Below are 26,663 nucleotides of genomic sequence, written 5' to 3'. Positions count from 1 at the left end.
CTGTTCTAGTTTAAGAGAGCAGGGAAATCAAAATGATGTTGCTGTTCTGGTTAGTTTTAAAACTGCCAGGACTACCACTCATAGTCTGATCTATCAGAGATCTACTCCTGCCTATTTCCCTGCCAGCATGTATATTTTCCCTCAGGCCTGCTCCCCTGTTATTCCTCTCCTTGGTACATTAAAGCAGCAGCAGCCTAATGAAGCAGAAAATGGTCTCTTCCCTCAGAGCAGCCAGAAGGAATTCTCTTCCTGGCACCAGCACTCTGTTCCCTCTGCAGTAGGAAAAAAAGCCCATGGAACATTTATTGCTCCTCCTGACTCTAGAGGAAGGTGACAATTGTGCTGCTTCTTTGCAGATGTCAGGGGAGCCCCCTTGGCTGGATCCCCTCTGTGCCTGAGGGGCAAGGATGGGTACAACTCAAGACTGAAATGCTGCTGCAGCTCTAAAACATACATAACCAACAGTACCCACTGCTTCTGCTGTCTGGCACCAAGGGCTCCTGCCAAGCACCACCAACTCACTTGAATAAACATCTAGAAAAATCCATTCTTGTTGAACACCAATACAGTGATGAGCACACTGCAATTTCCAAAGCCAAAAGGAAGGAAGGAATGAAAAAAGCAAGATTCTGACCACAACTGTCAAGTAACAGCCTCTGCTGTTACTGAACTTGCTTAGATGGACCAGATTTTAGCTTTGCTTCCCCTCCCCTTGGCAGCCCTCATCCATTCTGTCTGTGCACAGTTGTTCACCTTCAGCTCCCCCTGGTCACACCCAGTTCCCCATGGCACAAAGTGTTTCTGGTTAAAGGCTGCCCCATCAAAACACCACTGGGTTTAGGACTGTCACACCACCTCACAAGCCCCTCTCCCTTCTGCTTTAAGACTTTACTCCAGCCAGTTCAAATCTCTCCAAAGCCCTCAGGGCACGTGACACCAGATCAAAGAAATGTGCCAGGATATTGCCAGCACTTAAGCTTATAAGGTAAAAAAGCCCAAACAACCTCAAAGCAAGATAATCTCATTTTCTAGCTCTAGTCTCTTAAACCCATTGAAATTAAAAAGGTTCTGGCTGGTAAAGCAATCCAGTGTCTATTTAAGAAAGAACTGGTAGGTTATTAGCTCACAGCTACAGTGAAATTTGATTTCTTAGCTTAGCTAAGTCTGTCTAGATTTCAGGCTGTATTTTAAGCAATAATCACTGACTTTCTCTTACTGTCATTACTACACACTGAGCTTTAGAACCTTAAAGAGTTTGTTGATCTAGAGCTACACCACATGCTGCACCTTCACTGTGCAGACAGGGATTCCTGTGCAGGGCCCTCACCACCATGTGCAGGGGAATCATCCCTGAGGAGTATTTGATAGTGCTGCTCGTTTCCAACCTCCCACGAGTTCCCCAACAGGAGAGTAAGAGAAAGGGAGTGGGTGTGGGGAACCCAGGGAATCAGCCTCCAATTACAATCATTTCAGACAGTCTCTGGATTGTCACTTGGAAGTCACAACATTAGCTGAGATTTCAGCTCAGCAGAACTACCACCCAGACACTGCAGAATTGGTGCTGCTGTGTCCAACACAAATCAATGAACACAGCTGCTGTCTATAAAGGTTTTAATATCAGTATAAATAGGGCACAGTTACAAAAACTGCAAGACTGGAGCAATGGAATTCTGACGTAAAAACCTTAAGTGAGGCCTTGCTCTTCAGAAACACACACAACACACAGACTGCAGGGTGAAGGGAAGGCGTGAGCACACATACACCATCGTGCCTTGAACCATTCAGTACAAAAATAGCAGTAGAAAGATGGTCTCTGAATTGCTGGCTGATCCCTTGGGTGTGCCTTAGCTGGACTCCACGCAGGAGACGCAGATTGCACCTTGTGTTAAGAGCAGAGCTAATGCCCAGCAGAAAGCATCTCCTCTCTCCACCCAGCCACAGCTTCCCCAGCTGAGGTACAAGCTATAAAAATAAAGGTTTTGACTGTTCAGTGCTTGTAGCCAGCCAGGATGCTCTGGCAGACAGGGCGAGCAGACTGTGCACGTGGGCTGGTCATGGGGAGCCAGCTGGGCTCTCCTTACGTTCACTCTGCTCCTGGGTGGCAAGAGTTCCATGGGATCTCGCTGCTCAGGTGACACCACTGCCCACACCTGGCCTCCCTCCCTTCCCAGTCCTCATTACAGCTCTGCCAAAGGTGATGCCCTCCGTGGTGGATGTGAATTGTTCTGCTGCAGGTCCTGACAAGGGAGGCAGGGCCAGGACAGGATCTATCTCTGCACGTGCCGGACAAAGGCCTGCACCAGCTGAAACAAGGGCTCCTGCCCCTCTGGACCCAGCTTGGAGGCAGACTTTCCCTGGGGAGAGGGAAGGACCCCACTGGCAGGTGAGGAGGGACCACCCCGGCGGAAGTAACGGGACAGGCTGGAGAGCAGCGTACTCTGCAAGGAAAGAGCGCAACAAGTCGGCTTCTTCCACCACGCCCCTCTCCCTCCCCCAGTCAGGTGCTGTGGCACAGGAATGAGCAGCCCGAGGCTGTTCAGTCCTGCTGGGAAATGGGAGCCACAGACAAGACCCACTGAGCAGTGAGGGGACAGCACAAGGTGCTCACCAGCTCCGAGCTGAGCTCCTGCTTCATGCGCTGCTTGTCCCGGGGGTGCACAGCCGGGTCCCGCAGGTACCGAACAGCCTGGGAGATGAGCAGGTAGAAACAGTTCTCCATTGTAAACATGAGCAGAGACCTGTGCAAAGAAACACACATCAGCAGCAGCCAAAAAGGTCAGCACACTCTGGTTTCCAGGTCAAATAGTTAAGGGATGTACGAAGATACACAAATGTCTCAACTTCAGTTCTGATCGGAGGAGCTCAGGCTGCTGCTTGGCTGTAACTACATCAAGTAACTGGAAACTTACTTGAGGGTTTTGGTTCCCTCTTGCATATTCAGCCCTGCAGCCTGAGGGAAAGGTTCTTTCTTCTTATCCATCTTCAAGAGAAAAAAAGACAGGCATTAGAGAAAGGAGATAGGAAAGAACTGCTCATGCTCTTCAGAGTCTCAGCTGAACGAGCACTCTGGGATCACTGCAGACACAGAAAGGGCCAGTACCTCTCCCAGCATGTTCAGGGCCACGTTGACTGTGGCAAGGAGGGTCCCAAAGGAAGGTGCAACGTCCGAGTCAAAGGCTGGTGTGGTGAAACTCAAGACAAAGAGCACGTTGTACTCAGCAAGGTCCAGCGACTGTGGAGGAACAGAAAGAGGAGTGAGACCCATGAGGATGGTGTTGCCATAGGAACAGGAATACCCAGTCCCTTATCACACTTGTTATATGGAGAAATAGAAGCACTGTGATTATTTCCCAAGTCTCAGGTGTGCAGCTGGAGCAGTAAAGTGTCCTGCACAGCACTGCACTGGATCAGACTCCACTGCCCTCCTCTCACAGATGCCATCACTGGCACACCAGAGTACTGGCTGCTCCCAAGGGAACAGGAGGATGTTCCCTACCCAACAGTTAGCAGCAGGACTGCCAGAATAAAGGATTAAACCTTCATTTTCTGAACCTGGAGACCAGGCATTGGGTCACACCACCATGGGAGGATGACAAAAGCATTTTTCCTGAAGAATGGTATACTGAAGGTACAAACCAACTGGGTTATTGTCCGCTCCTGTAAGGTCACACATACACAGCCTTGTGTAGATCACACAAAAGCTCAGCCAAGTCTTCCCTTCACACTGTGCAGTGCCTGATTCCCAAGGCGAAATCCCTGTCTCCTGCCTTCCTGCTCTGTGCAGAGCAGCAGACAGGTACACAGTGGGGTCACTGCATCCAGCAGGACACACACATCCAGAATATCCCTGGAAATGCTGGAAACTCCCCCCTTTGGAGCACCCACCTGGTCAAGGAGGATCTGGCAGACATCAGGGGTGAAGTGGCGCAGGGCAGCCAGAGACTTGCTGAGGATTTTGAGGAGGCTGTACTGCACTGTGAGCAGGGCCTTCTGCTCTGCTGCCTCTGACTCGGGGCTGGGGTGCTTGGAGGAGGCCGGAGGGTTACGCTGCACGCGGGGAGTCACGCTGGATGGAAGGGAGTCACCATTTTTTGTCTGTAGAGAAAGAAAAGAGAAAGTCTTGGATACAGACAGGATTATTTTGCAGTAAGACAAATGTTTGGAGAAAAAAACAAAACACTGTCAACAAAGAGAATGAGGAAATAAGGCACCCAAAGTCTGTCAGCTGCTGAGAATCTATAGTTGGTGTGGGCAGGGGAGACACTGCATTGCAGGGAGGCAGCTGCAGAGGCTGTTTGGATTCCACACTCAGGAAAAACAATGATCAACACACCAAGCCCGAGCCATGCTGAAGGAAAACTCCAGCAGCAATGCATCATCTGCACTTCGTGCATCTGAAGATGTCCCAAGAACAAGAACTATCTCCCTTTAACAAATTAAATCAAAATAAGGACACCAGGTCAACAGTGGCTTAATTAATGGCACTCCAGAGTCCTACCAATGCAGCCTCCTTATAACAACAGGCCATTCAGCACAGGCTGCTGGTTATCTAGGACTGGCTTTACACAGTCCAAAGGTTTTCAGAGTCCAGACTTCTCTCTGGAGTTTTTTTTGTTGTTGTTGTGAAGAAATGCAAATCCTAACTGTTGATGAGTGTCAATAATCACCACAAGGATTATCAATAATCCATTCAATATCCAAGACCCTTGATACTGAACAATGCTCCCTTCTAAGGGAGCATGGTGAAGTTTGGTGTAGGATCCTCACCTGCAGGTAGTGCTGGAGCATTTTACGGCTGTGCAGGAGGGAGGTACAGGCCTGGCACAGGTAACACAGATTCACCTGAAAGAAATAAAGTCAGGGAGAAATCTCATAAAAGCTCAAACCCTGTCTATTCACTGCCACTGCTGGAAGCTAGAAAATCCAAACATAGCACTGTGATCATGAAGGATCCACACAGTTTCTTAATTTCCCAGTATTTTCTTGAAATCACCTAGAACTAAGAACTGAAAGTAAGCCACTGAATCCCCCAATCTACTTTTCCAAGCTACCACTTCTCTCTCTCCCAACAGTTATATTTCCTCACTCCAGACCAGGTACTGACAGAATGGGCAGTTAAATAACCTCAGCTGTAATTCTCATTAAAGGAGTGGTAATAACCAAGTGATATTGTGCCATTTTCTCTTCAGACAACCAAATCCCTGCACTCCAAGGCAATGTGTTATCCTGATTCCTACCTGCATGTCCCTCATAAGCTGTGGTAGGTGGAAATGCCACTCCTTTGTGAAATTTGAGAGCTGAAGAATGAAGCCAACAGTGTGATCAGCCTCTTCCAGACAGGCCAAGCTCTGCACGGTCCGTACTGCATTCAGGCACTGGGAAGGAGAGGGAAGTAAATCAGGGCCATGACAGATAAGGGACAGATGGGGTAACATCCCATCCTCCTCTCAGTTATTTATTTCCACTATAACCCTTCCCGAGGCAGCAGTGACTTTTCAATGCATCTGCCCTTTCTGACTCATTTCCACTGCTGCTGGAACACAGGAGCCAAGTGAAGCACAGAGGCAGTTTGTGGCACACCTGAAGGATCCTCTCTTGATGGACACCCACAAAGTCCAGTGCTTCTGTCAGGAAGTTGTATCTCAGTGTTTTGAGAAGACGTTCCATCAGGGACATGGAGAGGCGATAGACGCCGGGCCAGGAGGGAGCATCCAGGGACTTCCGGGATGAAGCAGATGTCTGAACAAATCACATACAAAAAGAAGTGACTATTTTCCCCCCACACCATTCTGGCAGCCCTCCAGCCACAGCCTGGAAGGGCATGGGAAGCTCTCTGGGTGCATCCCCAGCTGGAATGAAGAAGCAGCACCCACCTGGATGGCTCCATTTGTGCTGAGCTGGTACACGCTCAGGAGGGGCAGGCAGACACTCTGGGTGACACCAGCTCCAGCCATTGCTGCTGCTCCCTGCAAGAACAGACTGCTGTTGGAATTCTGCTCTCTGAGACTGAAGAGACTTGTGCTGCAGTAGTTATTTCTGTCCTTTGCACTGTCACCACCCTTTTACAGAGCTTTCATCTACACACACCTCTCTGTTGTTAGAAGTTCAACATCAAGAAAAGGAAAATCAAACCTGCATAACTGTACTCAAAATTCCCATTTATCACCTGCTCTGGTATGTACATAATCCCTGCAAAGGGGCTTGGAACAACCTTGCTTTCACCTAAAGCCCCACACAAGTTGAATTTGAAATAGGTAACACTTTATTAAAACTAATGAAGAAGCAGGTTCCAACACTCAATGCTGGTTTAATGAGAGGTATTTGCATTGCAGAATCCATTCAGTGAAAGTGCCTGCTCTAAATGACAGGTCTGCCTGGCTGGCTCAGCTCTTCCCAGACATCCCACTATGGAGAACAAGGCACACAAAGCAGATGTACATACAGGACCTGCTGCTTGCCAATCTCCAAAATATACCCCTTTATCTACAGCTCATCATTCAGCTCTATCACAGACAGGATAATGAGATAAAGATGAGACAGACTATTCTTATTTAAAGTGTACAGCCATGCACTCTCACTTCTCTGCATCTCTCACCTGCTGAGTCCTTGCTAAGGTCAGCAGCAAATGTAACGAGGCCTCTGTGAAGTGAAGGTTTTGTTTAACTCTCAGGCTGATCTCCAGTGCAGCAAAGATGGTAGGAAGCACAGGGACTTTCCTAGTAATCTGCAGCCAGTAGTCTCCATCTTCATCTACTTCACAGAGCTCCTTAGCCAGGTGCAAACCCAGAACACACACCTGCAGTGACAAGGAAAGGTAGGTAGGTACAGGGCTGCACCAAGAAAAATCTCAAAAGCATTTACTAACACAACCTAAGTTAAATCATTCTCAGAATCACAAATGAAGGCTCCTGGTATCCCTCATATTGTACTCTGTACACCTCTTGGTTGTATTAGCACTCCTTTAAATGTTTTTTAGTGCACAATGAAGAAGAGGCAGCAACAGCCAACTTCCCAGACTGATGTGAGCCAAGAAAACATTGAGTAATTCTGAAATAGAAACTGCTGAAACTTCCTCTGAAGGCAGCAGGCTACAAAGGAAAGTTGTTCTGAGCACCATGAAACTTTTGTCTAGAGAGGAGACAGGACTGCAGAGCAGATGAAGGGTCCTTTACCCCGTCTCGCTGGTCCTTGTGCTTCACTCGGGAGGCGTCGTCGGTCTCCATGCTGTCCTTGTCATCTGCAGCATCCCCCACGGTCAGGCTGTGCCGAGTCTGGTCCAAAAGAGCAATGACCTCATCCTGGAGAGTCTCACACACACTCAGCACCAGCTGGGGGTACTGGGGGATGTCATTCACTGTGACACACACAACAGACACCAGTTAACACACAGTCCTTGTGCTCAGCTTTCCAGTTTAACTGGTAACATCACTCAGCCACATTTCCTGGAATTAGTATTTATTCTGTTCTCATTTCAAAATCTACAAAACAATATGAGCAGCTGAGACTAAGTTAGATGTCTACATCTAGGAGGATATATTAAGGGTTTATATTCATCTCAATAACAAAACCATGTAGATTTTGTCATACAAAGTCATATAAACTCCTGACGTGTCAAAACACAAATCAAGCACTTCTGTGGACAGATTATTCCAGCACAGTAATTCCCACTCACTGCTCCAGACTGCTGGTATCAGCCTATGCAGACTGGGTGCAGTCCATGGTCTGTGAATCCATATAAATACTACATTCTTATCAAAACCATTATAATAAATTGCCCCACCTTTTACCAGCATGGCTAGAAACTCAAATTCAACAGCAAAGAAAACAATTAAAATCAAACCAACTCTCCACTTTCTATTTATTTTTCCAACTGTACAGGTTTGCAGAGCCAAAGCAATGGGACAAGGAACACAAGTAACCTGACACACTTTTAATCACAGTTGCTTTTGTATATGTTGCACAGAAAAATATTGCCCAGATTTCATTGAGGGTCTTCAAGTGCCACTGCACCGCCAGATGCCCCACAAGGGACAGGAGTAACAACCAGACTGGTTTCTGTGGTTTGCAACAAAATGTACCCTTTCTTGTGTTTGGGTCTTTTGTTATCTCTAACTAGAAATCCATGTCAGAATCTAAATCCTACAGTCACCCTGAGAGAGCCTGACTTACACATCCACCGAGCTGTCTCCAAAAACACCCAGGAACTAAACTGATCAAACAGAGGTTATTGTCAGGGAAAGACAAGAGAAGGGAACACATGGACACAGAGTGAATGAATGATAAACCTCACCTCTTTCCAAAACTAGCTAAAGAAGGGAAGAAAAAAGGAGAGAAGTCCCACAGGCTGGTGACTACATTCAGCACCCTACACTACTACCAGCACTATGTGTTTGTCTTGCACATGCTGGGGGTAAGGTGTGTTCAGCCCTGGCACCTTGACAACCTGCACATGCACCACCTCACCTTTCATCTCCTTCATTTGCAGAACAGTGATAAGAGCTGAGAACACTTTGGCTTTGGTTTTCTCCATCATCTGCTGATCTGCCTGTAGTACTCCCTCCAGAATCTGCGTCAAGGAGTTTATGATTTTATCCACAGAACTCAACTCGCTGACAACAAAAAGGGAGAGCTCTTCAGATTAGACAAGATCCCTCAATAAATATACTGGCTTGAATGAGCTGTGTGGATCATAAGTTATATGACCCCTAAAAACATAAGCAGTTCTTCAAAGTAAAGTTTAAGTCACCACCTGGATCTCACTAAAGACATTCCACAGAATGAGAGAATGCATTTTCCCTTCATTGTGAGAATCAGAGTGAGAAAGCAGGACTAACTATCACAAAAGCTCTTTTGCTACTTCTCACCAGCAAGCAGAAAACAAAATTAACTGTATTGCTACCAGAGATTTCTCACAATTTCAGCAACAACCAAGAGACATTTGACATGCCAAAAGAGAATGCATCGATAAGGCTTCAGTTTTCTCCCCAGATCACTAAGGGATTCTCACTAGAGCAAAACACTTCAACATCATCTCCCAAATTTTTATTTAAACATGACCTCCAATTTTTTTTATTTCTAGCAGTGATTAAAAAAAATCCAAACAAAATACCTACCTTTTCCACTGCTTGAGTAGGATCAGAAGAAGGGTACACAGCATAGACCCCAGCTGCAGACAGGGCACTGACATGGGAACCTGGAGCTAAGGAGAAATACTGTAAGAGTTACAGCTGGAACAGTAGAAACACTTCAGAAATGCTCAGCCCAAGCACCACCAACAAATGACCAGGTTTGTTCTTCAGCACAACTGAGGGGACCAGAGCTAGGACCCTCACAGGGTCATTCAGTTTTGACAAGAATGACACATACAAAATAAAGATTAAAGCAGCTCATCAGTTCATGGAGAGAGAGACTGTTTCAGCCCATTTTCACAGGATCTAAAAAACCCTAAGATTACAAGCATCTGAAGGAATAGTGCAAAGAAAATAAGCAATTAGGAAATGAAAGAACTGATAGGAAACAACACCTACCAAAACCCTGGTGCCATTTAGCACATCCAGAAACAACTCCTGATGAACTGCAGAATCAGTCAGATGCATGATATCAGCCTAAATCAACAAAGATAAGGATCAATCAGCACAACAAAAGGTGCATCTTCTAAGCAGCCTAAAATCAGTTTACTGTTTTAATTTGTTACTTTAAGAATCCATCAAGATTATAGCTGCTGAGTTTTACAGAAATCACTTCAGTCCTACATTACCATTGACAAGAAGCTGGTAATGACTAATTGCTTAATGGTGCATCCCTGCCTCACTCAACATAGGAAAAGCTTGTCAGGACTTCAAAATTACTTAGAAACCCTCTAAAAATTATTTACTACCTCCCTCCTTGAGAGGACAATATGCTCATTTTGATCAAACAGCCAAACACCACCCACTCTAACCTCTTGCACCGCGCTCATGCCAACCTGTACTGTGTTCACACACTCAACAAAACCGAAAGAAAAAGACAGTGAATTCTCTTAGCTGGCCCTAGGAAGCTGCTGACTTTGTATTATTCAAAACTCATTTCAGCCCCTCATGCAGGATAAGAGGCAGCCCTTACATGGCTTGTGGAGATGATGAGCAGCATCCTCCAGGCCGAGATGAGCATTTGGTACTCGGTGACGGAGGCGCAGCTGCTGCCCTCGGTCTCGGCCACGTGCTGGGCCAGGGACCGCACGTACTCGGACCAGTAGGCAAAGCGCTTCTTGCTGGAGAAATTCTTCAGCGTGTCCTTCAGAGACTGGTCCAGTGAGCCCCTGACCAAATCAAGAGGAGAAGTTATCTTCAGTTATTCTTGGGTTAGAAAATATACTACTTCTGAGATTCAGGGAGGAAAGCCAAGGACACAGCTTGCAAGTGAAGGTTATTCCACATATTTGACCTGTGCAGGGAATCCCACTTTTTGCATCAAATATGAAGGAAAAACATGATTCCTCTATAATTTTTTTTAAAACAGATTTTAGTTAATCCTGACTTTTCAACATATGAAACAGATGGTACTTTCAGGAAAACAAATCATGTGGGAGAAAACTACTAAATGTGAAGGTTTACCCAGCTTAGCTGACAATTAATTTTAATAAATACTGTTTATTCTTATTTCAGGATACAAGGAAAATACTGATACACTCTCACCTAAAGGCTGCAGAAGAATTGTAATATCTTTCTGCAATTAGTGATTGCAAGAATCTTGAATGTCTGTCATGTGTTCATGAATCACCCCCAGATTTTCACAGGACTACATGTGCTTTGCCCATCAAAGCCTATATGGTGTATCAAGAGTTAACACACACAGTTTAGATAACTAAAAAGTACAAGGATGAAGGAGAGACTACCAAAGACTCACTTGACTACATAGTAGATCTCCAAGCAGATGATTTTCATTATTAAGGCACAGGTATCCAAGACACTGAGCTATGAAGAAAAAAAAAAAGGCAAAAATAAAAATAAATCAAAATCTGAGCTCTACAGGGTAAGTGAAACTATTCCTACTCATCCACTTGGGATGACTGATAATCCAGTTCTGCAGGATACTTATTTCTACCACAAAAGCAATACTTAGGCCATTTTGACCACAGACTGGTGACAATAGGGACAGAATACTGTGCTCAGAGTTCAAACTCTTGAATGAGAGCACAGGGCTTTCAGAACAAAGGAAAAAAACTGCACAGAAAGGAAGAACAAGAACCTAATCAGTTCCTCCCTGATATCGGTCAGCCTGAGCCCAGATTATGGATACACTTCAGAGAGCACACCTTCTACAGTGAGTGTTACCACAGCTGCCACACAGCTATTTTTGTTTCATATGTGAATAAATAGCAGAGAATTTCAAAAGGCACTTAATGGCTGCCCAGGCTCTGAAAAGTCAGACAGCACTCACTTTATCTTCTGCCTGTGTTTAACCCACTTGGTCACAGCTCCCTTTAGGAAGCTGTAAGCAGAGGGAATGGCCACACACATCACTTAAAAACCTTTTTTGAGGAGTACATAAATCCCTTCATTTTGTTTGGATGTAACTCACCTCTGATGATTCGGAAGGCGGAGGAAGGGTCCCAAAGAGGGGATTAGTTAAATTTTCCCAAAACTTTGGCCTAAAAACATAAACAAAAGTATTATCAGTTATCTCCCTCATGCCACATGCCTAGCAGCATTTTGAGTGTCCCAAACAATGTAGAAAATATGCTTTGGTAAATACAAGTTTATTTAGCTTTGTATTTACTTCTGACACACTGGGGCTTCTCATCTTCCACACTCAAAGTCCACACACTGTACCCTCACCACACACTGACTAAGATGCAAATGTCCCTGAAAAGTCTGATAAACCACAGAAAGAGTGTTCTGGAAAAGAGGAAGGAAATGCCTCGTCGAGGAACACCAACTCACTTTGTCCTCAGCACGAGCATGGCGCTGTCCCGACGGTCCTGCCACAGCGCGTGCAGGAAGGCGATGGCGGCGCGGTGCAGGAGGGGAGGGCACCAGTACCTCTCCTGCTGCTTGGAGTCAATCAGCTCTAACACCACTTGGAGGCAACTCCACTCCCCCAAGCTGAATTCCTAAAGCAAAAGGAGACAAGAGGTTATAATGCTGGAGAACTGTATTGTCCATTGTACACAAATCTTTATCTTTCTCACTGCCAGAGTGTCATGAACAAGTGCTTAAAGGCTGCTTAAAGGACAGCACACAGAGTGAAGAGAGCAGGTCACAGGCACCTTCAGTCTAAGTTTCTCTTTGGTTACAGGAAAAAGCAAAACTGGGACAGCACCACATGCATTAAATACAAGCACAACCTGCATTTATCTTTACATTAAGCACATCAGGTTACAAGTAAGAACTATCAGATTTTACCATTCAGTGCTGTAATATGCAAAAAAAAAAGCCACTGAGTCCTCAGGCAAGTATCTGCTATTGTACCTTTGACCCATCACTGCCATCCTTCACTTCCAAGTTCAGGAACAGCTCAATGAGCCCAGGTTGTGTCTCCACTGCCACTGTGAGGAACTCCAGGATCATGACCTTGATGCGCATGTCCTCGATCTTGCTCTGCAGGTGGGTGAGGAAGGCATCGCGAATGGCAGCAGCATCACTGCCCAGGCAGGCATACACAGACATGGGAGCAACCTGCCCATGGAAACAAACACCAGAAGGAAAAATAAACATGCTGTACACAGTGCTTAATTCTACATAAAAGGTGATTGTATTGAAACGCAAAAATATTTAATATTGAATCTATGAGCCTATCCAAGTAGGTTGTCATTAAGCAGAAAGAAATGTGACAAGTGATCCAAATTCCTCTTGAGTAATTCTACTCCATCCTCACCTACTTCTCAAAGGTTACAAAAGAAATAGAAAAGACAAAAGAAAAAACTGTTTTGGAATTACATTTCTTGAAATAAATGAGCCAACATCTGGATTTATATGCTTTTAGAAAGCTACAGATATTCTGAGATTTAGCAGATAAAAAAAGTGCAAAAGGCTATGTAAGTCTAAAGTCTGCTTTTACCTAGTCCAGAAGTTGAAACCAATAAAACCTTAAATAGGATACTGTTCTCAGTAAGATGGTACAGTTCCATCTTCCTACTTCCAAGTAGGAAGGTCTAGAAATTTAATTTCAGAGTGTGACTAGAGAAAGTTGCTCAAAAATTGTGAAGAGAACAACTGGAGGTGCAAATACTTTGCAGAAAAAACCCCACTCAAGGGAGGCCTCTCAGTGAGTGCTGAGTGACTTATGAAACAGCAGACCACATTAAAAAACTAAAGGATCTTTTACATGATTTGTCATGTGCTCTAACTTAGGTGCCATCAGACTACCCTTCAACTGACTTGCTCCCTGATACAAAAAAAAAGCCTGAGGAGATTATTTGAAAAAATCTCAGTGGTGGAATCAGTCACAAGGGGAGAAGCAAAGGAGCACTGATGTGTCTCTTATCTTACTGTAGCCAGTCGTTTGAGCAGCTGGATGGCCAGGCGTGGAAGTGCAGGGTCATGCTTGTGGTAGATGTATTTGGCCAAGACAGCAATAAGGTTGTTCCCATGCGCACCTGGAGAGAACACAAATAAAATCGAAGAGAAGAAACAACAAGATGTAACTATTTACCAAATAATTTCCACAGCAGATGAGAACTAAGTTGGTCTCCCAAAACAACATGGTATGGGTCCAGCCAGAGGCATTAACAGTAACTGATTTAGTATATTCTGTAATTACAATAATCTCATTACAAAGCAGCAAACAATAAGCCATGTTTGATTAATCCTTTAAAAGCTGTCCCAGGAGGAAGAATGCCTTAGAGGAGGGAGAAGAGGCATCCTCCCATCAGTAGCAACCACTTTTTGTAACCTGGAAACCTTAACTAGTGCTTGTGATGAGACACACAGGGCCAGAAGCACAGCTCCCAGGCTGCCCCAGCAGTACCCACCATGCTGAGTGAGTGCCTGCTCCAGGGGAGACACCACGCTGGACGGGGGCTTCAGCCGGATGACGTTGTTGGTAACGGAGAACGCCAGCTTCACTGTCTGGATCAGCAGCTGGCCTTGGCCTTGGGACTCATCACTGTGTCCAAAGAGAAACCAAAGGAACTGTGTTCACAACCAATGATTATTATTTGCACAACATTCACAAAGAAAACTCCATCAGAATTACAAGAATTTTCACTCGGAGCCAGCAGACAGAAGCTGCCCAAACAGCCACACCCCACTCACCTGCTGGACTGGGAGGCCATGACCATGTCAATGGTGTCCACCCCAATTCCCATGATGTTAATGACAGCTTGCCCTGCCTCCGTGTTGGCCAGGCTGAAGATGCACAAGGACTGCAGGCTGGGGGTATTGCTGTGACACAAACACAGGACAGAGTCACCAGGAGCACTTGAGGCCTTTTGCCACATTGCACTTAGAAAACTACCACAAAGTAACCTCTTCATTTCCACACCCCCACTAACCCTTCCTTCACCCTCCCTTCTACTTTCACCAGAACACACCAAATAGGAAAGTGGATGGAAGTCTGTCCCAAGAAATCTATGTACTCTTTTCTTTATTTTTTTTACCAAGAGTTGTAGAAACCAACATGATTTGCTCAGTCCCTAATCTTTTGCCACCCTTCCTGTACTCAGTAATGCAGCAAAGAGCTGAAACCAGCACTGCACAGCTATATACTCCGTCCTACTCTTTTGAATTCAAAAATTGAAACAAAGTTACAGTGATTCCTGCACTGTAAACCAGGCTAGTGCAGGTGTGAGACCTCTCACCTGTCTTACCTGCTGCGAGGATCCATTTCAGGGCATAAGTTCAGTATAGCATGGATCAGCTGCAGAATTAAGCACCCTAAAACAGAGATGAAATGGACTACTCAGTTTTTGAAAACTTTTGCCTTGTTCCTAGTATTTTCAAACAAATCACAGCATCTAACAGTATCAGGACATGTACAATGCAAATCTCAAATGGCTGCTAGAAAAAAGAAGGCAAGTGATCCCTTTTATTCTCTCCCCCTCTTACTCTCCCTTTTAACATCCTTACCAATTTTCTCTCTCACTCCATGAGAGTTGTATCTCCATTTGTGGTAATTTGGTAACATTTCCTTCAGAACAAACACAATGCAGGGCACTAGGCCTTGGCTCTGGGTGCTACCAAGTTGTCCCTAGGAGAAACAGAAATGCTATTTAACCAGGAGGGGAAGATATTTCTTACTGTCTTTGAAGTGTGAGAAAACCATGGAACATGAGAACATAGATTTATAAGCAATTTCTAGACTTTTGCAGTCATTTGAGACGAGTCAAAATGGTTTTTTTTTTGTAAGAATCAGATCAGAGAAAGCACAAACAGCAGTGCAGAAGGGAGAGTCAAGCAAAGATTACTTAGAGAGCCCTGCTGCATAGAGACTGATCTCAGACATGGCTGAGATCTCTGTCACTTCTCAATCATAACAGCTCAGAGCTGGTGTCACACCAGAGCACTCCCGAAGCACTCACCCGGACAAGAGTTGTTACCAGGTTCAGGAAGGAGATGGTAACACTGTACTCGCCTTGGGGCTGTTCCATGCTCATCAATAGGTTTCCATAGCCCCCAGCATTCATTCCCTCTGCACTGTGAAATGAGCAAGAGAGTTCATCACATGAATAGCAGGATTCTGACATGAGTGAGAGATGTCAGGTGCAGAGATTGCACACTGGCAAAAAGTTCTTATTGTGTGTTATGAATTGGTTAGGCAAAAAAAACAGGGTGGGGAACATGAATACCTGATCATGTGATTCATACTGGAGAGTGGATTGGCAACAAATGGCAAGAACCCCGTGTGGTGAAGGTCAGTCCAAACCTGCAAGAGAAGAGGTACAGATACTCCTTCTCATTTACATAAAAATGTTGTAGTTCTCAGCAGCAGGTCCTTTCCTCACCTTGGCTGGCATCCGAGAAGCCAGGACTGTCAAGCAGTTGACACAAGAAGCAATAACATCCACAGGAGGAGAGATAACAGTTGTGAGCCTACAAAAGAGAAACAGCATGCATGGAAAAAAGCACTTTCACCTGTGGTGTAGTCTGTTTTTTAATCAAAAAGCTTCTTTCCCTCTCACTGAAGTAAACATATATAAAATTTAAGCAGATAAATACAGACACCAGAGTAAGCACTTTCAGTCTAGACTTGCCACCTCCCCCTCACACCTGAGTCAGATCAATTTACTGCCAGAGCAAGGCTGGCAAGACAGCAGGTTGTCACAGCAAACAATAATTATAAAGTTGAACATCAATTCCCAGGCAGTTAACTCTGGGAGGAGCTAATAATTACAACTGTTTTAAAACCTGTGAGTTACTGCTCTAATGCTATGTTTTATCCCTGTTTCATGTAAATACAGCTACTAATCAAAACTGCCTTTAAAGGGATAAAATTGCACACCTTTCAGGAAAGAAGTAGAAGAGGTGGCCATTTCTGCTGTATCAAAACATTAACCTATGTGCAACCAGAACAGTTTTGAGAACTGAACATCAGTCTTGGGGAATTCAAGCACTGACACACATCCTGTAAAGCTCTTGGCAAAATAAGTCATCAGCTATCCTTCAGGTCACTCTATCTGCTTAGGTACCTCTGCTGTCAGGGACTCACCTCTGCAGGAGCATGTAGATTCGTGATGTGATTGGCAGAAGACAATCTGCTATTGATACATCAGTGCTGATGACTTTATGAACCAGATCAATTATGGGCTTGACCCTCTGGCAATGCTGAATCACATCTGGATAAAGAAAACCAAACATTAGAATACAAAATCGTACTTCAGCAGTAATCAAGCCTGGAACAATGCACATTTATCTTACCATTTATCTGCATGACTCAAAACCATCCATCTCCCATATCAAAAAATATTTGTTTATCTATCTCAACTTTTCCCTCATCTAAAGTGTATCCCATTACACTACATGCTCTTGGCCTTTTGCAGTGAATTTTACAGAATAATCATCATCAGGTTTCTGAATAATATTCCATGCTTTTTCAAATGCACTCAGAGCTGTTCAGTCCTACTACTAAACTCAAGCTGACACCAATTAATAATTATTTATTCTTTTTTCACTCCCAGCCTGTCTCACCTGCTGTTGACACAACATGGAGCAGCATCTCAATCTCACAGGTGAACAGAGTCCAGCTGCTGTAGGAATACTCCCACCGTACCAAATAAGCCCGATCATCCAGCATCACTTGGCCCACTGTTCCCTGAGGTATCCGTAGATTTGTCTGACCTAGTCCTAAAGATTGAAGAAGCAGGTGAAACAAAGTTACAAATTTACCCATGAGTTAGAAGCCAGGTACAGAAAGAGCTAAATTCCCCAAAGCATTTCAGTAAGAAAAGGTGAAGTGCAGTTTCCTTACCAAGAGGATAGAGGAGCTTTGGAGCCTGTCTTCGCCACAGTGTGCCGTCCTCATGGGAGATTACATCTGGAGGTTTGTGCTTGTACAGCTCAATATAGAAGGACATTTTATCCAGGAAACTGTATACCTGCATCAGAGAGAGCTTCAACAACACAGCCTAAGAGCCAGAGCTTCTTAAAAATTTATCAACCAGGTCATTTCCAGTATCAAGCAAGTTTACTTGAGGTGTACAACAATATCCTTCTAATACACCAACCCTACCAAAACATTATTACACAACCCTCATAATCAGACAAATCTCATCTAATGAATCAGGTTAAGTACCACCTGAAAATTAGCATCTTAATCTTCAATCATTAAAGCTGAAAAGTTTTCTAAACACCTGAAAACAGCATCCTGCAACAGCACACAACTCTGAAGGAGCCGTGTCCACTGTTCTTAGACAAAAGCTTACGTCTGTTATCTAAGACTGCAATTGAGATAAGCACATGTAATGGAAAGAGAGAATCACAGAGCACGTCATCCCTGACTCAAAACAAATCATCTCCGAAACACCAAGGGAAATCCTGTACCTTTTTTGCAGTAGATTTATCAGACACAAGGGCTTGGAGCAGCTGAAGGAGAGGAGTGAGAAGATGGGGGAACATCCCACAAACACTGTCCAGGATAATACCCAGACCTGCAGTAGGTTCCTGGTGGTGGAAAGAGAAAACAAATGTCTTACTACTAAAAAAAAAAGCTAAAAAGGTCTCAGTATAGCACAAGGTTACAGTTCTATTTTAAGCTGTACATTTAACATTAATCATGCACATAAGTACCACTCCAGTGACTGGAGATCACACTTGCACAGACTAAAGCATGATGCAGTCTGCAAGTATAAGGCAAGAAGTAAGACTGTAAGGCATTACATATCATCCTAATTCTGTGACAACAAAAAATAAGCACAATGCTTTTGCCAGCAGTTAGTTCAATCCTTGCAGCCCCAGCCCTGCTATCAACTATCACCTATATTAAAACTCGTTCCAGTATCCTTTTCAAGTGTAAAGCCAAGGCTGTACCTAAAAAGCAGGAAAGGGCAAAAGTAAATCAAAGATAGATGCAAATGAACATTTGCTCCTCAGGCCCTCCTAGAAACCAACTCACTAAATATAACCAGCCTGTTCCTTTCCTTAAAGGGAATCTTTTATCAGGTCATAGTTATAAACAAGGTAGGTCAAACAAGTTGCAAACACACTCACCGTCTTCCAGAAGAGCTGAGGAATGCTGGAAGCCGCCAGAACTTCACATGCAGCATCAATTATATCCTACAAAAGAAGACAGGATGGAAAAAATCAAAGCTACTTTCTTTACACAGAAGGATTTTGTTTCAACCAGGTTCTGCCACATCTTTGGAATTTAAGTTACCCACCAAGATGTAATTACTTCCAGGAGCCAAAACACACCCAACACACCCACCCCCAGACCACGACCTAAAGCCATGCTCCTCATAATGAATGAACTGGCCACAACAAACACATCCACAATATCTGCAGAGGGCTGTAAAATGTCCAGTCCAACTCAGAAATGGAGTTTGTATTATTTCCATTGTTTTGGGAATAACAGATCACCAATTAGCTTCACATCCATAGGACTTCAAATGCATGATGTGCTCTTTCATTACTATAATCTGCCAGTCTGCAGAGGTGTTTACCACATTTGCATGGTGTAAATGCAGTAGGAAAACCAGCAAATCACTCATTTGGGTCTCCCTAAGCCACATAAAGCTTTCAAATTTGCCTAAAGCAAATTTGCATAAAGAAAATTTGCATAAATTATGCATTTTTGCATAAAGCTTTTCAAATTTGCAGTCTGAAATGCAGGATTACAATTTAATAGGCAATTAGCATCAGTTATGACAGGTAATTTTAAATTATGTAACAACTGCAAAGGCTCTTGGATGCTTACCTGCTGATTGCCCAACGTATGCAATTCCAGTGATGTCAGGACAAAGGAAAGAAGTCCATAAATACACATACAAGCTGTGCTGGCAGTACACTGCAAAGACAGAATACACAAGGCTGTTATGGGAAAGATCATGAATTACAAACAGGCTGTAACTCTACTCAGTCTGCTTTACACACCAAGTAACTGACATTTTTATGTATCCTTGCTGCAAAGGGGCAGCAAAACAGAGAGCAGTCATTAGTTAAGCTCCATATTAACAGGAAATATTTCACTGAAAGTCTTGCCATTACCATTATCACTAGAAATGCCTTGCAGGCATCAAAACAAAAAGAAAAGCACTCAACACTTCTAGGAATCAAAAGGATTTGCTTTCACTGGCTTATTCTACAAAGCAGTTTACCCTAGTACACCATGTTTTCTAATGAAGCCCTATACAGAGAACAGTGCAGAGTTATATCATTCAATACTCAAGATCCACAATGGCAAATACACTTATAGAGGCAAATCAAAAACTTTGATTAACTGGAGTCTATTCTGCTCAAGAGAGATGTAGTTTTACAAAGCTTTTCTTAATTCTCTGGACCTAACAATCTGTTTTGCTCCAACTTGATTTCTGATCCTCACTGAAAGAAGATTAGGATGACAGAACATGCTTTACTTCATGTTTGAAAAGAACATTGGTTCAGTCATCTGCTTCCCATCACAGCTGTACATCAGGAGCAGTTAGACCTCAAAAGCTTACATGTACAATTGAAAAAACTCACATTCTTGCCCCCACTGCTGAGGGATCTCAGCAGCTTTGTCAGATACTGGAAGACATTCAGCTGGATAGCAGTGCTGCCCATCTTCCTGATGATGTTTGTGGACTCATCTGGGTTTATGGTGTGACGGAGCAGAGCCCAGGCCAAAAGCACTGGAGCATGATGTGAGACATCCCCTAACTGCAGGAGCTGATTGTCCATCTCCTGCACAGAGACAAATCAAAAGCAAAATAACTGAGATCTGAAAGCAATTCAAACTCAACAAGCAAATAGCTGATTGCGTCCTTCTCATGGTATGTGGATGCCAGTTTCTACACTTGGCCAACAAGCACAAGGACCAGAAGTTTACAGACACAGCCTGGGCAATCACAGTAAGTTCTGTATTGTTAGGCTTGTTTTACCTGGTGGATGTGCTGATTGTTGGCCAACTTGTGCTCCTCTGTCCTGTCATCCAAAGCACGCTCATGGAGGGAGTCAATTTCCATGCCTTCAACCAGAATAAGAGCACTAAAGTATCTACAAGCAGTAGAAGAATAAAAACAAATAGGTCAGTAACTTCATTTGAGAATTCAGGGTTTTTTTTAAAAGTATAAGAGGTCAAAAAGCAACCTTTAGCTTGCTTTGTTCATCTTTCTTTGAAGGAATAAGAAATTACAAAAAATGAATGGCACATAATCCAAATTTTGTCTTGAAATGCTGATACAGGAAAAATTACAACCTTCAGAACTACCTTTTTTTGTTACCAAACAAAAAAGGGTCACTGAAATTTGAAGACAGCTTTTCCACCTCTATAACTCTCTGCCACTAGGATGTTTGGCAGGATTCTCACTTCCCCTTTGAGTCATGGCCCACACAGAACAATGAAGAAATAATTATAAATGCATTTTTTTCCTGAGAAAAACAATGGTTCTGCTCTGTACCCACATCACAAATACACACAACACTTACCCAATACGATCCACAAGGTGATCCATGCTCTCATCTACTAAATGTCTGTTGGTTTGTCTTGTGCCAAATCCCTGCTCCTTGAACATCTTTGCAAATGCCAGGAGCTCCTCAGGTGCCATTTCAAAGTATGCATAGTAGAGGAAGATGACTTCCAGGAGCATGGACTGTTCCCGAAGGCATTGCACAAACCACCGGGAAACCTGCCGTTCTGTCTGCACAAAGCAAAGTTCCACCATCACATGTCAGAGCTCACAGGACAGTCAAAGCAGTCAGAAGCTGAGAAGTGTGGAGGCATTTCAACAGCTTGTGCAGACAGCAACTGGGTCAATGGCAAGGAAAGCCACTCTAGGTCCAGAGAGATCAAGAACAGCTACACATAAATGGCTCTGTTGGCCCAGTGCTCTCCACAGATTTATTACAAGGAATAGTAAGGTTCATGAAACTCTGTCTCTGAGCAAAAGTCTGTTCTGTTACAGAGAAAACAAATTTTATGTTTCTTCGACCAGGAGAATTAACTGCATCTGTACAGACGTATTTTCCAATACACTACATATAAGAAATGACTTTATAAGCTTGAGAAATAATAGTAAGAACCAAAATACCATGAGATTTCCATGTGTTTCCCATGTAGGAGCCTCTGCTTTGTACAGCCCTTCAAACTGCTTGCGGTAATTCGGAACGAGCTCCTTGTCCAGCTTTTCAACACACTGGAAGTACTGTGCCTTAAAGAGACAAACAAGTCCATGAACTTCTCACATGCATGTGGGCTTTTGGCACAAGCAGGGTATTACCCCACAGGTTCCATATTTAGCCTATTTCAATGGCACCATGTCCTGGACTCACTGTGTAAGGGTGTCTCTCATCCTGGAAGTAGGTGAGCAGGTGGAGGACGCAGCGCAGGATGCAGATCCTCTCCTCATAGTAGTAGTCAGCGAGCTGTGAATGTAAAGTGCCATCAGTGCCAGCCTGGAACAGTGTCCAACTCCCTGCCACCTCCCTCTCCCAACCACTGCCAAGGCCTTCACCACAGGAATACAGAGTTACTACAGATGGAATTTTAACTGAGCAGTTCTGAATTTGGGGAAAATAACTAACGCTTAATTAACATTATAGAACTCAATCAAGCATTGCCACAACGACAGGTCTATAATTACACTGTTAAATGAGAAAACATGGAAAAGAAAGGCAAAAAGACATCCCTATTACTCTCTGTCAGAAATGATCATCAATCTTGCCATGTCAGACAGTGACACACAAACCTACAAGCTTTGGAAAATAAGTGTAAATCTACCCAGCTAAGTTCCCTAATATCAAGCCTAAAATTTCATTTCTGTAGCAATTACTAACCCTCTTCAAGTCTATATGTACATCCCTCAATTTCAGAAGCACCTCCTAAAAGCCATTCTTTATACGAAGGAATACTTCAATTATTCCAAGATTTTCCACAGAAATAAAGCAGGTTTGCTGCCAACAGATTTTTTCCCCAGAATATACAAATGGAAATGACTAACCTTCAGCATCAGAGCCTGACTCTGCCTTTCATCCTGAAGAACTGTCTGTAAACAAAGCATGACAAAAAAATAGCTACTGGAGAAATATTTACTGACAAAATGTATGTTCACAAAATGACTAAAAAAAAAAAAAAAGACATTTTTTCTTTCATTTGGAAAGACAGATTCCAAAAGCACAAAGCCAAAGCACTCATTTTTAATTATGTATTTATTTTTCAGCTCCACTCCCATTCACAAATCTGTAGCTTTCCTGTGACAGAGAGAGGAGCTGAGTTCCTGCAGAGATCCAAGAAGGAAGAGATACACCTGGATGAAGCTCCAGAGAAGAAAAGCTACAAAGCCATTTCCCAATCAGAACTAGGATTCACATGTGACCATTTGCATCAAAAAACAACTGTTATTAGAGAAAGATGTGGAGTAAATAGAACATAAAAGGGACCTTCAGGGAGTCTCTTGTTCCTCTGTAATCCTCTTGAAGATAAGATTGTAACAACTGCACACTCTGCTCTTCATCCAGACCCTGAACAAAAGAAAGATTAATGGTATGAAATTAATAAAAGGAAACTGAATTCATTAAAGATTAAGATTCTCTCCAAATACTCAGGCAGCTCTTATCTTCAAAACAAATAACCCGCCAAAAGAATATTTTTGCAGCAGGCAGATGCTTTAATCAGCACTTCTTTTAAAGCTAAATACACAAGATTTAGGGTCACTGAGCTGCAGTTTAACTTCAGCTAAAGGAACACCAGTCATTTAAATAAAAGTACCACCAGCCACTGAACTCTAAACTTCTGGCTTAAAGAAACAGAACCTTGCAGGGAAATTGAGAGGATTGTCAAACAAGGCAACTGATTTAAGGGACATCAGTTTTTTAGCTGAGCAGCTGGCCTGGAAGAACCCAGCTCAGACCCACAGCAGGTGGCTGCTGCTGAAAAGGACCTAGAAAACCACAGGATCTCAAAGTTACTCATCACTTTGGAAGTTTGACCTGGAGCCTCAACATGTACTTCAACATCCTTCAGATTACTTTGAACTGAAAGGACTTTAAGTTTCTCTCTACTCAACATCACAAAGGTTACTTCAGTATCAGAATCCTATAACAATTCATCCCAAGGATAAAAAATAATCCAAGAGCAGCTTCACTCACCAAAAACTTGCTGACTCTTAGACCCAACTCTTTTAGTGGAGCAGCAACATCTTTATCAGCTTTAATTTTTTCTGCTGAAGTCGTACTAAAGTGGAAAGAAATTTTAGTCATTAAAAACGCAGCAATCTCAAGGAAAAAATTAAATAGGCATAATTTCAAAGTTCTCCATTCTACCAGTTTAAACTGAACATTTGCTTCTTCCTCAGTGACCTTTCAATATTTCATACAATATTCTGTAACCTTTCTTTACTTACTAGGAAACTACACATTAGAGATTAATTTCTAAAATCAGGCAGTGACTGTACCTTGGAGGTTTGTAGTATGACAGTCCTTCTAACAGTCTCTGCCAGTGCTTGTTCAACTCTGCAGCAATCTGGGCCTAAAACAGATCCAAACACCACTGAACAGACTCCTCAAAGTGCATTATCAAATATTAGATCTGTTAAACTTCAGCAAAGCAAAGAAATTCCACCACCACAGAGAGGCAGGAACAACACAAGCCAGGTGTCTGTGGCTCAGAGTGATTCCAGGTGCAGAAACTGAACAGGGCACTGAGCGGCACTGCCTGTTCCTAGGGAGGGTGGGGAAAAGGGAGGCAATGGACTGAGTTTAGAAACATTTGGATTCCCAACCTCTGGGCAAATTCTTGAAAGCACAGGCTTCAGCCCTCAAAATAAGACAGCAGTTGTACCACACATGAACACCCCAGGGCAATCCAAGCAGCAGCACTTGGGCCCACTCCAGAAAAGGAACCACCTTTCCCATACACCCTTCAAGGCAGTTCATGCAGCAGCTGTAAACAAGCAGTGGAAGAATAAACAAGTAGCAGAGGTATGAGAACAAAAATCAGGCTGAGAAAGAAGGAAGAGCAGCAGAAAATATTTTCACTAATATTCAAAGAGATGTACAAATGATGTGTTTGGCCATGGAGTCCAATAAGTGATGGCCAAACCTGCTGTGCAGGGAATGAACTTACTGGTTCTCTTAAAGCTGATCTGCCCAGCAGAATTGTCCATAATTCTCTGCTGCTCCTGCAAACACAAGGAAAAGGTGGAGAGCATTTTAATGATGAATGTTACTCCAGGCTTCCATTTAGCTTACACTTTTCAAACCTGCAATTAACTTGCAGCAAATGACACTGCAATATGAGAAACATTATTTAAGGAACATTAGCTTTTAGCTAATGAGCTTCAGATGTCCTAGAAAAATCAAGGAAAAACCCAGAGAGGGTGACAACTGACAAAGCAAGACCTGTGACTTTGCACCAAAGCTTCACACTGATACCAGGTTACCAGCTCACTTTGATTTTGCTATCTGAACATTTAAGGCTCCTAAGAAGAAAATGAAAGCATAAAACAGGATTCTACTGTTACATTCAATGCTCTCCTTCAAACAAAATTTTCCATCAGTTTCACCCTCCACTTTGAGCATAAAACTGAATGAAGTGAAAAACTGCACCATCTTTAAACAGGCACCAGAATATTTACACTCAGCTTCTCTTTTCTTCATGAGAACTCTGTGGAAAAGCCAACCTGCACTATGAGAATTTACAGATCACACCCTGACCCTGGCACATGCATTCAAAAAGAAGATTCCCTACAACAGCCCAGGGAACAGATATTTGCTAAAAAGAGCATTTCATTTAGATAAACTATGATTTGCTAGCAACACATTACAAATGAGGATTTAAACACCCCAACTCCCCACACAAAGACTGTCTCCACAAGAACACTCATTGCCTTATTTTTAGAATAACATTATTAAAATAACTCACTGTGGCAGTGAAAGTCATCTGTGACTTCTGCCATGTGGTGACACTTAATGACAACACCTGTTATTTCCAGCACACCCATCAGTGTAATTTCTCCCTGCTCATTCCTCGATGGTTGTGTACACTTCTCTGCCATGAACCTCTGCAGCCCACACAGAGCACCCAAAGGCCCAGAATTTTACCAGGAATTGAACAGCAACGTGAAAGAAGCAATTCAATGAATGCCAGATTCGGTGATCGTGTCAGATTAGTGCCTTCATTTGTCTTGCAGCCAGTTTCTTTCATTTATTGTCAAATCTGAGCCCCAGCCTAGCAACACCAGCCCACCTACTTTTCACTCCTTCACAATCCCCTCTGTGAATAAAACAGACCGTGGTTTGTTGTCCCCTCATTAATAAGGCTCCAAGACAGCTAAGGAAGGAAAGCTCTCTGTGTACAACCACAAGTAACAGTGCTGTCATTAATTTAATAAAAATTAGACACTAGGGAAACTCCAGAACATAAAAGCGTTGTAATAAATGACAAAAAACGGGCTCTAGGGAAACGAAACCACCGAACTAAGATGATCACTGAGCAGGGGATTCATTAAATCGCTTCCGTTACACATTCCCACGTGTGTATTTCGACTCGCACGGCTGCAGGAGCCGCGCGGGAGGCGCAGCCGGCCCTGGCGCGCCCCTCGCCTCAGGGAAGAGCCGAGCGCCCGTCGGGCACCCCCGCGGAGGGAGCGCGGACCGAGCCCCCGGCCCCGCCAAGGCAACGGCTGCCCCGGAGCGCTGCCCAGCTCTGATCCCGCCCGGCAGAATTAAATAACTACAAAAAGCCGGCAGCCGCTCCTCACGGCGCTCTTTGAGCCGGCGGGCCCTGAGGGTCCCGAAGGGTCCCCCAGGAGGGGGGGGGGGCGGGGCCTCACCGCGCGCGCGAGGCGGGGGCGGGGCCAGCCCGGCGCGCGCCCCGCCGCAGTTAAAACCTCCCGGTCCCGCTCTGCGCCCCCGCCCCGCCGGCCCCCGGTCCCGCGGAGCGGGGTCCGCCCGCAGCGAGAGCCGGGGCCTCCCCCACGCTGCCCCCGCGTTCCCTCCGCCCGAGCGGCCCCGGCCCCGCACCTCGCGCTCAGCCCGCCCGCCGCCATCTTCGCTCCGTTGTCACGTGACCCAGGGGCTGTCCCCCTCCACCACGCCGGCGTCACGTGGTGCCGT

At 44.2% G+C, this 26,663-nt stretch overlaps 1 protein-coding gene across 1 annotated transcript; it reads right to left on the bottom strand.

The window, feature by feature from the left end:
• Window positions 1-1,624: 1,624 nt before the first annotated feature.
• On the bottom strand, window positions 1,625-26,614 carry NUP188 (nucleoporin 188). Its single transcript, XM_084219621.1, has 44 exons — window positions 26,571-26,614; window positions 24,673-24,727; window positions 24,002-24,075; window positions 23,697-23,781; window positions 22,989-23,069; window positions 22,550-22,594; window positions 21,882-21,974; window positions 21,641-21,760; window positions 21,039-21,250; window positions 20,492-20,606; window positions 20,094-20,294; window positions 19,330-19,419; window positions 18,624-18,689; window positions 17,958-18,077; window positions 17,386-17,512; window positions 17,106-17,261; window positions 16,627-16,753; window positions 15,923-16,010; window positions 15,767-15,843; window positions 15,500-15,614; window positions 15,048-15,168; window positions 14,789-14,855; window positions 14,235-14,363; window positions 13,952-14,085; window positions 13,470-13,576; window positions 12,450-12,656; window positions 11,922-12,091; window positions 11,560-11,629; window positions 10,885-10,952; window positions 10,102-10,297; window positions 9,528-9,605; window positions 9,114-9,199; window positions 8,464-8,609; window positions 7,173-7,354; window positions 6,596-6,796; window positions 5,874-5,966; window positions 5,581-5,739; window positions 5,238-5,375; window positions 4,768-4,842; window positions 3,886-4,095; window positions 3,101-3,232; window positions 2,910-2,980; window positions 2,609-2,738; window positions 1,625-2,438 (listed from the first exon to the last, which is right to left on the bottom strand). The coding sequence occupies exons 1-44, from the start codon at window positions 26,594-26,596 to the stop codon at window positions 2,268-2,270; spliced, it is 5,214 nt and encodes a 1,737-aa protein (XP_084075747.1). The 5' UTR covers window positions 26,597-26,614; the 3' UTR covers window positions 1,625-2,267.
• Window positions 26,615-26,663: the final 49 nt, after the last annotated feature.

This window comes from Fringilla coelebs (genome assembly GCF_963513975.1).
Source record: "Fringilla coelebs genome assembly, chromosome: 21".
Taxonomy (NCBI): Eukaryota; Metazoa; Chordata; class Aves; order Passeriformes; family Fringillidae; genus Fringilla; species Fringilla coelebs.
The sequence above is the reverse complement of the archived record's forward strand: the minus strand, read 5'-3'. Positions and strand labels throughout refer to the sequence as shown.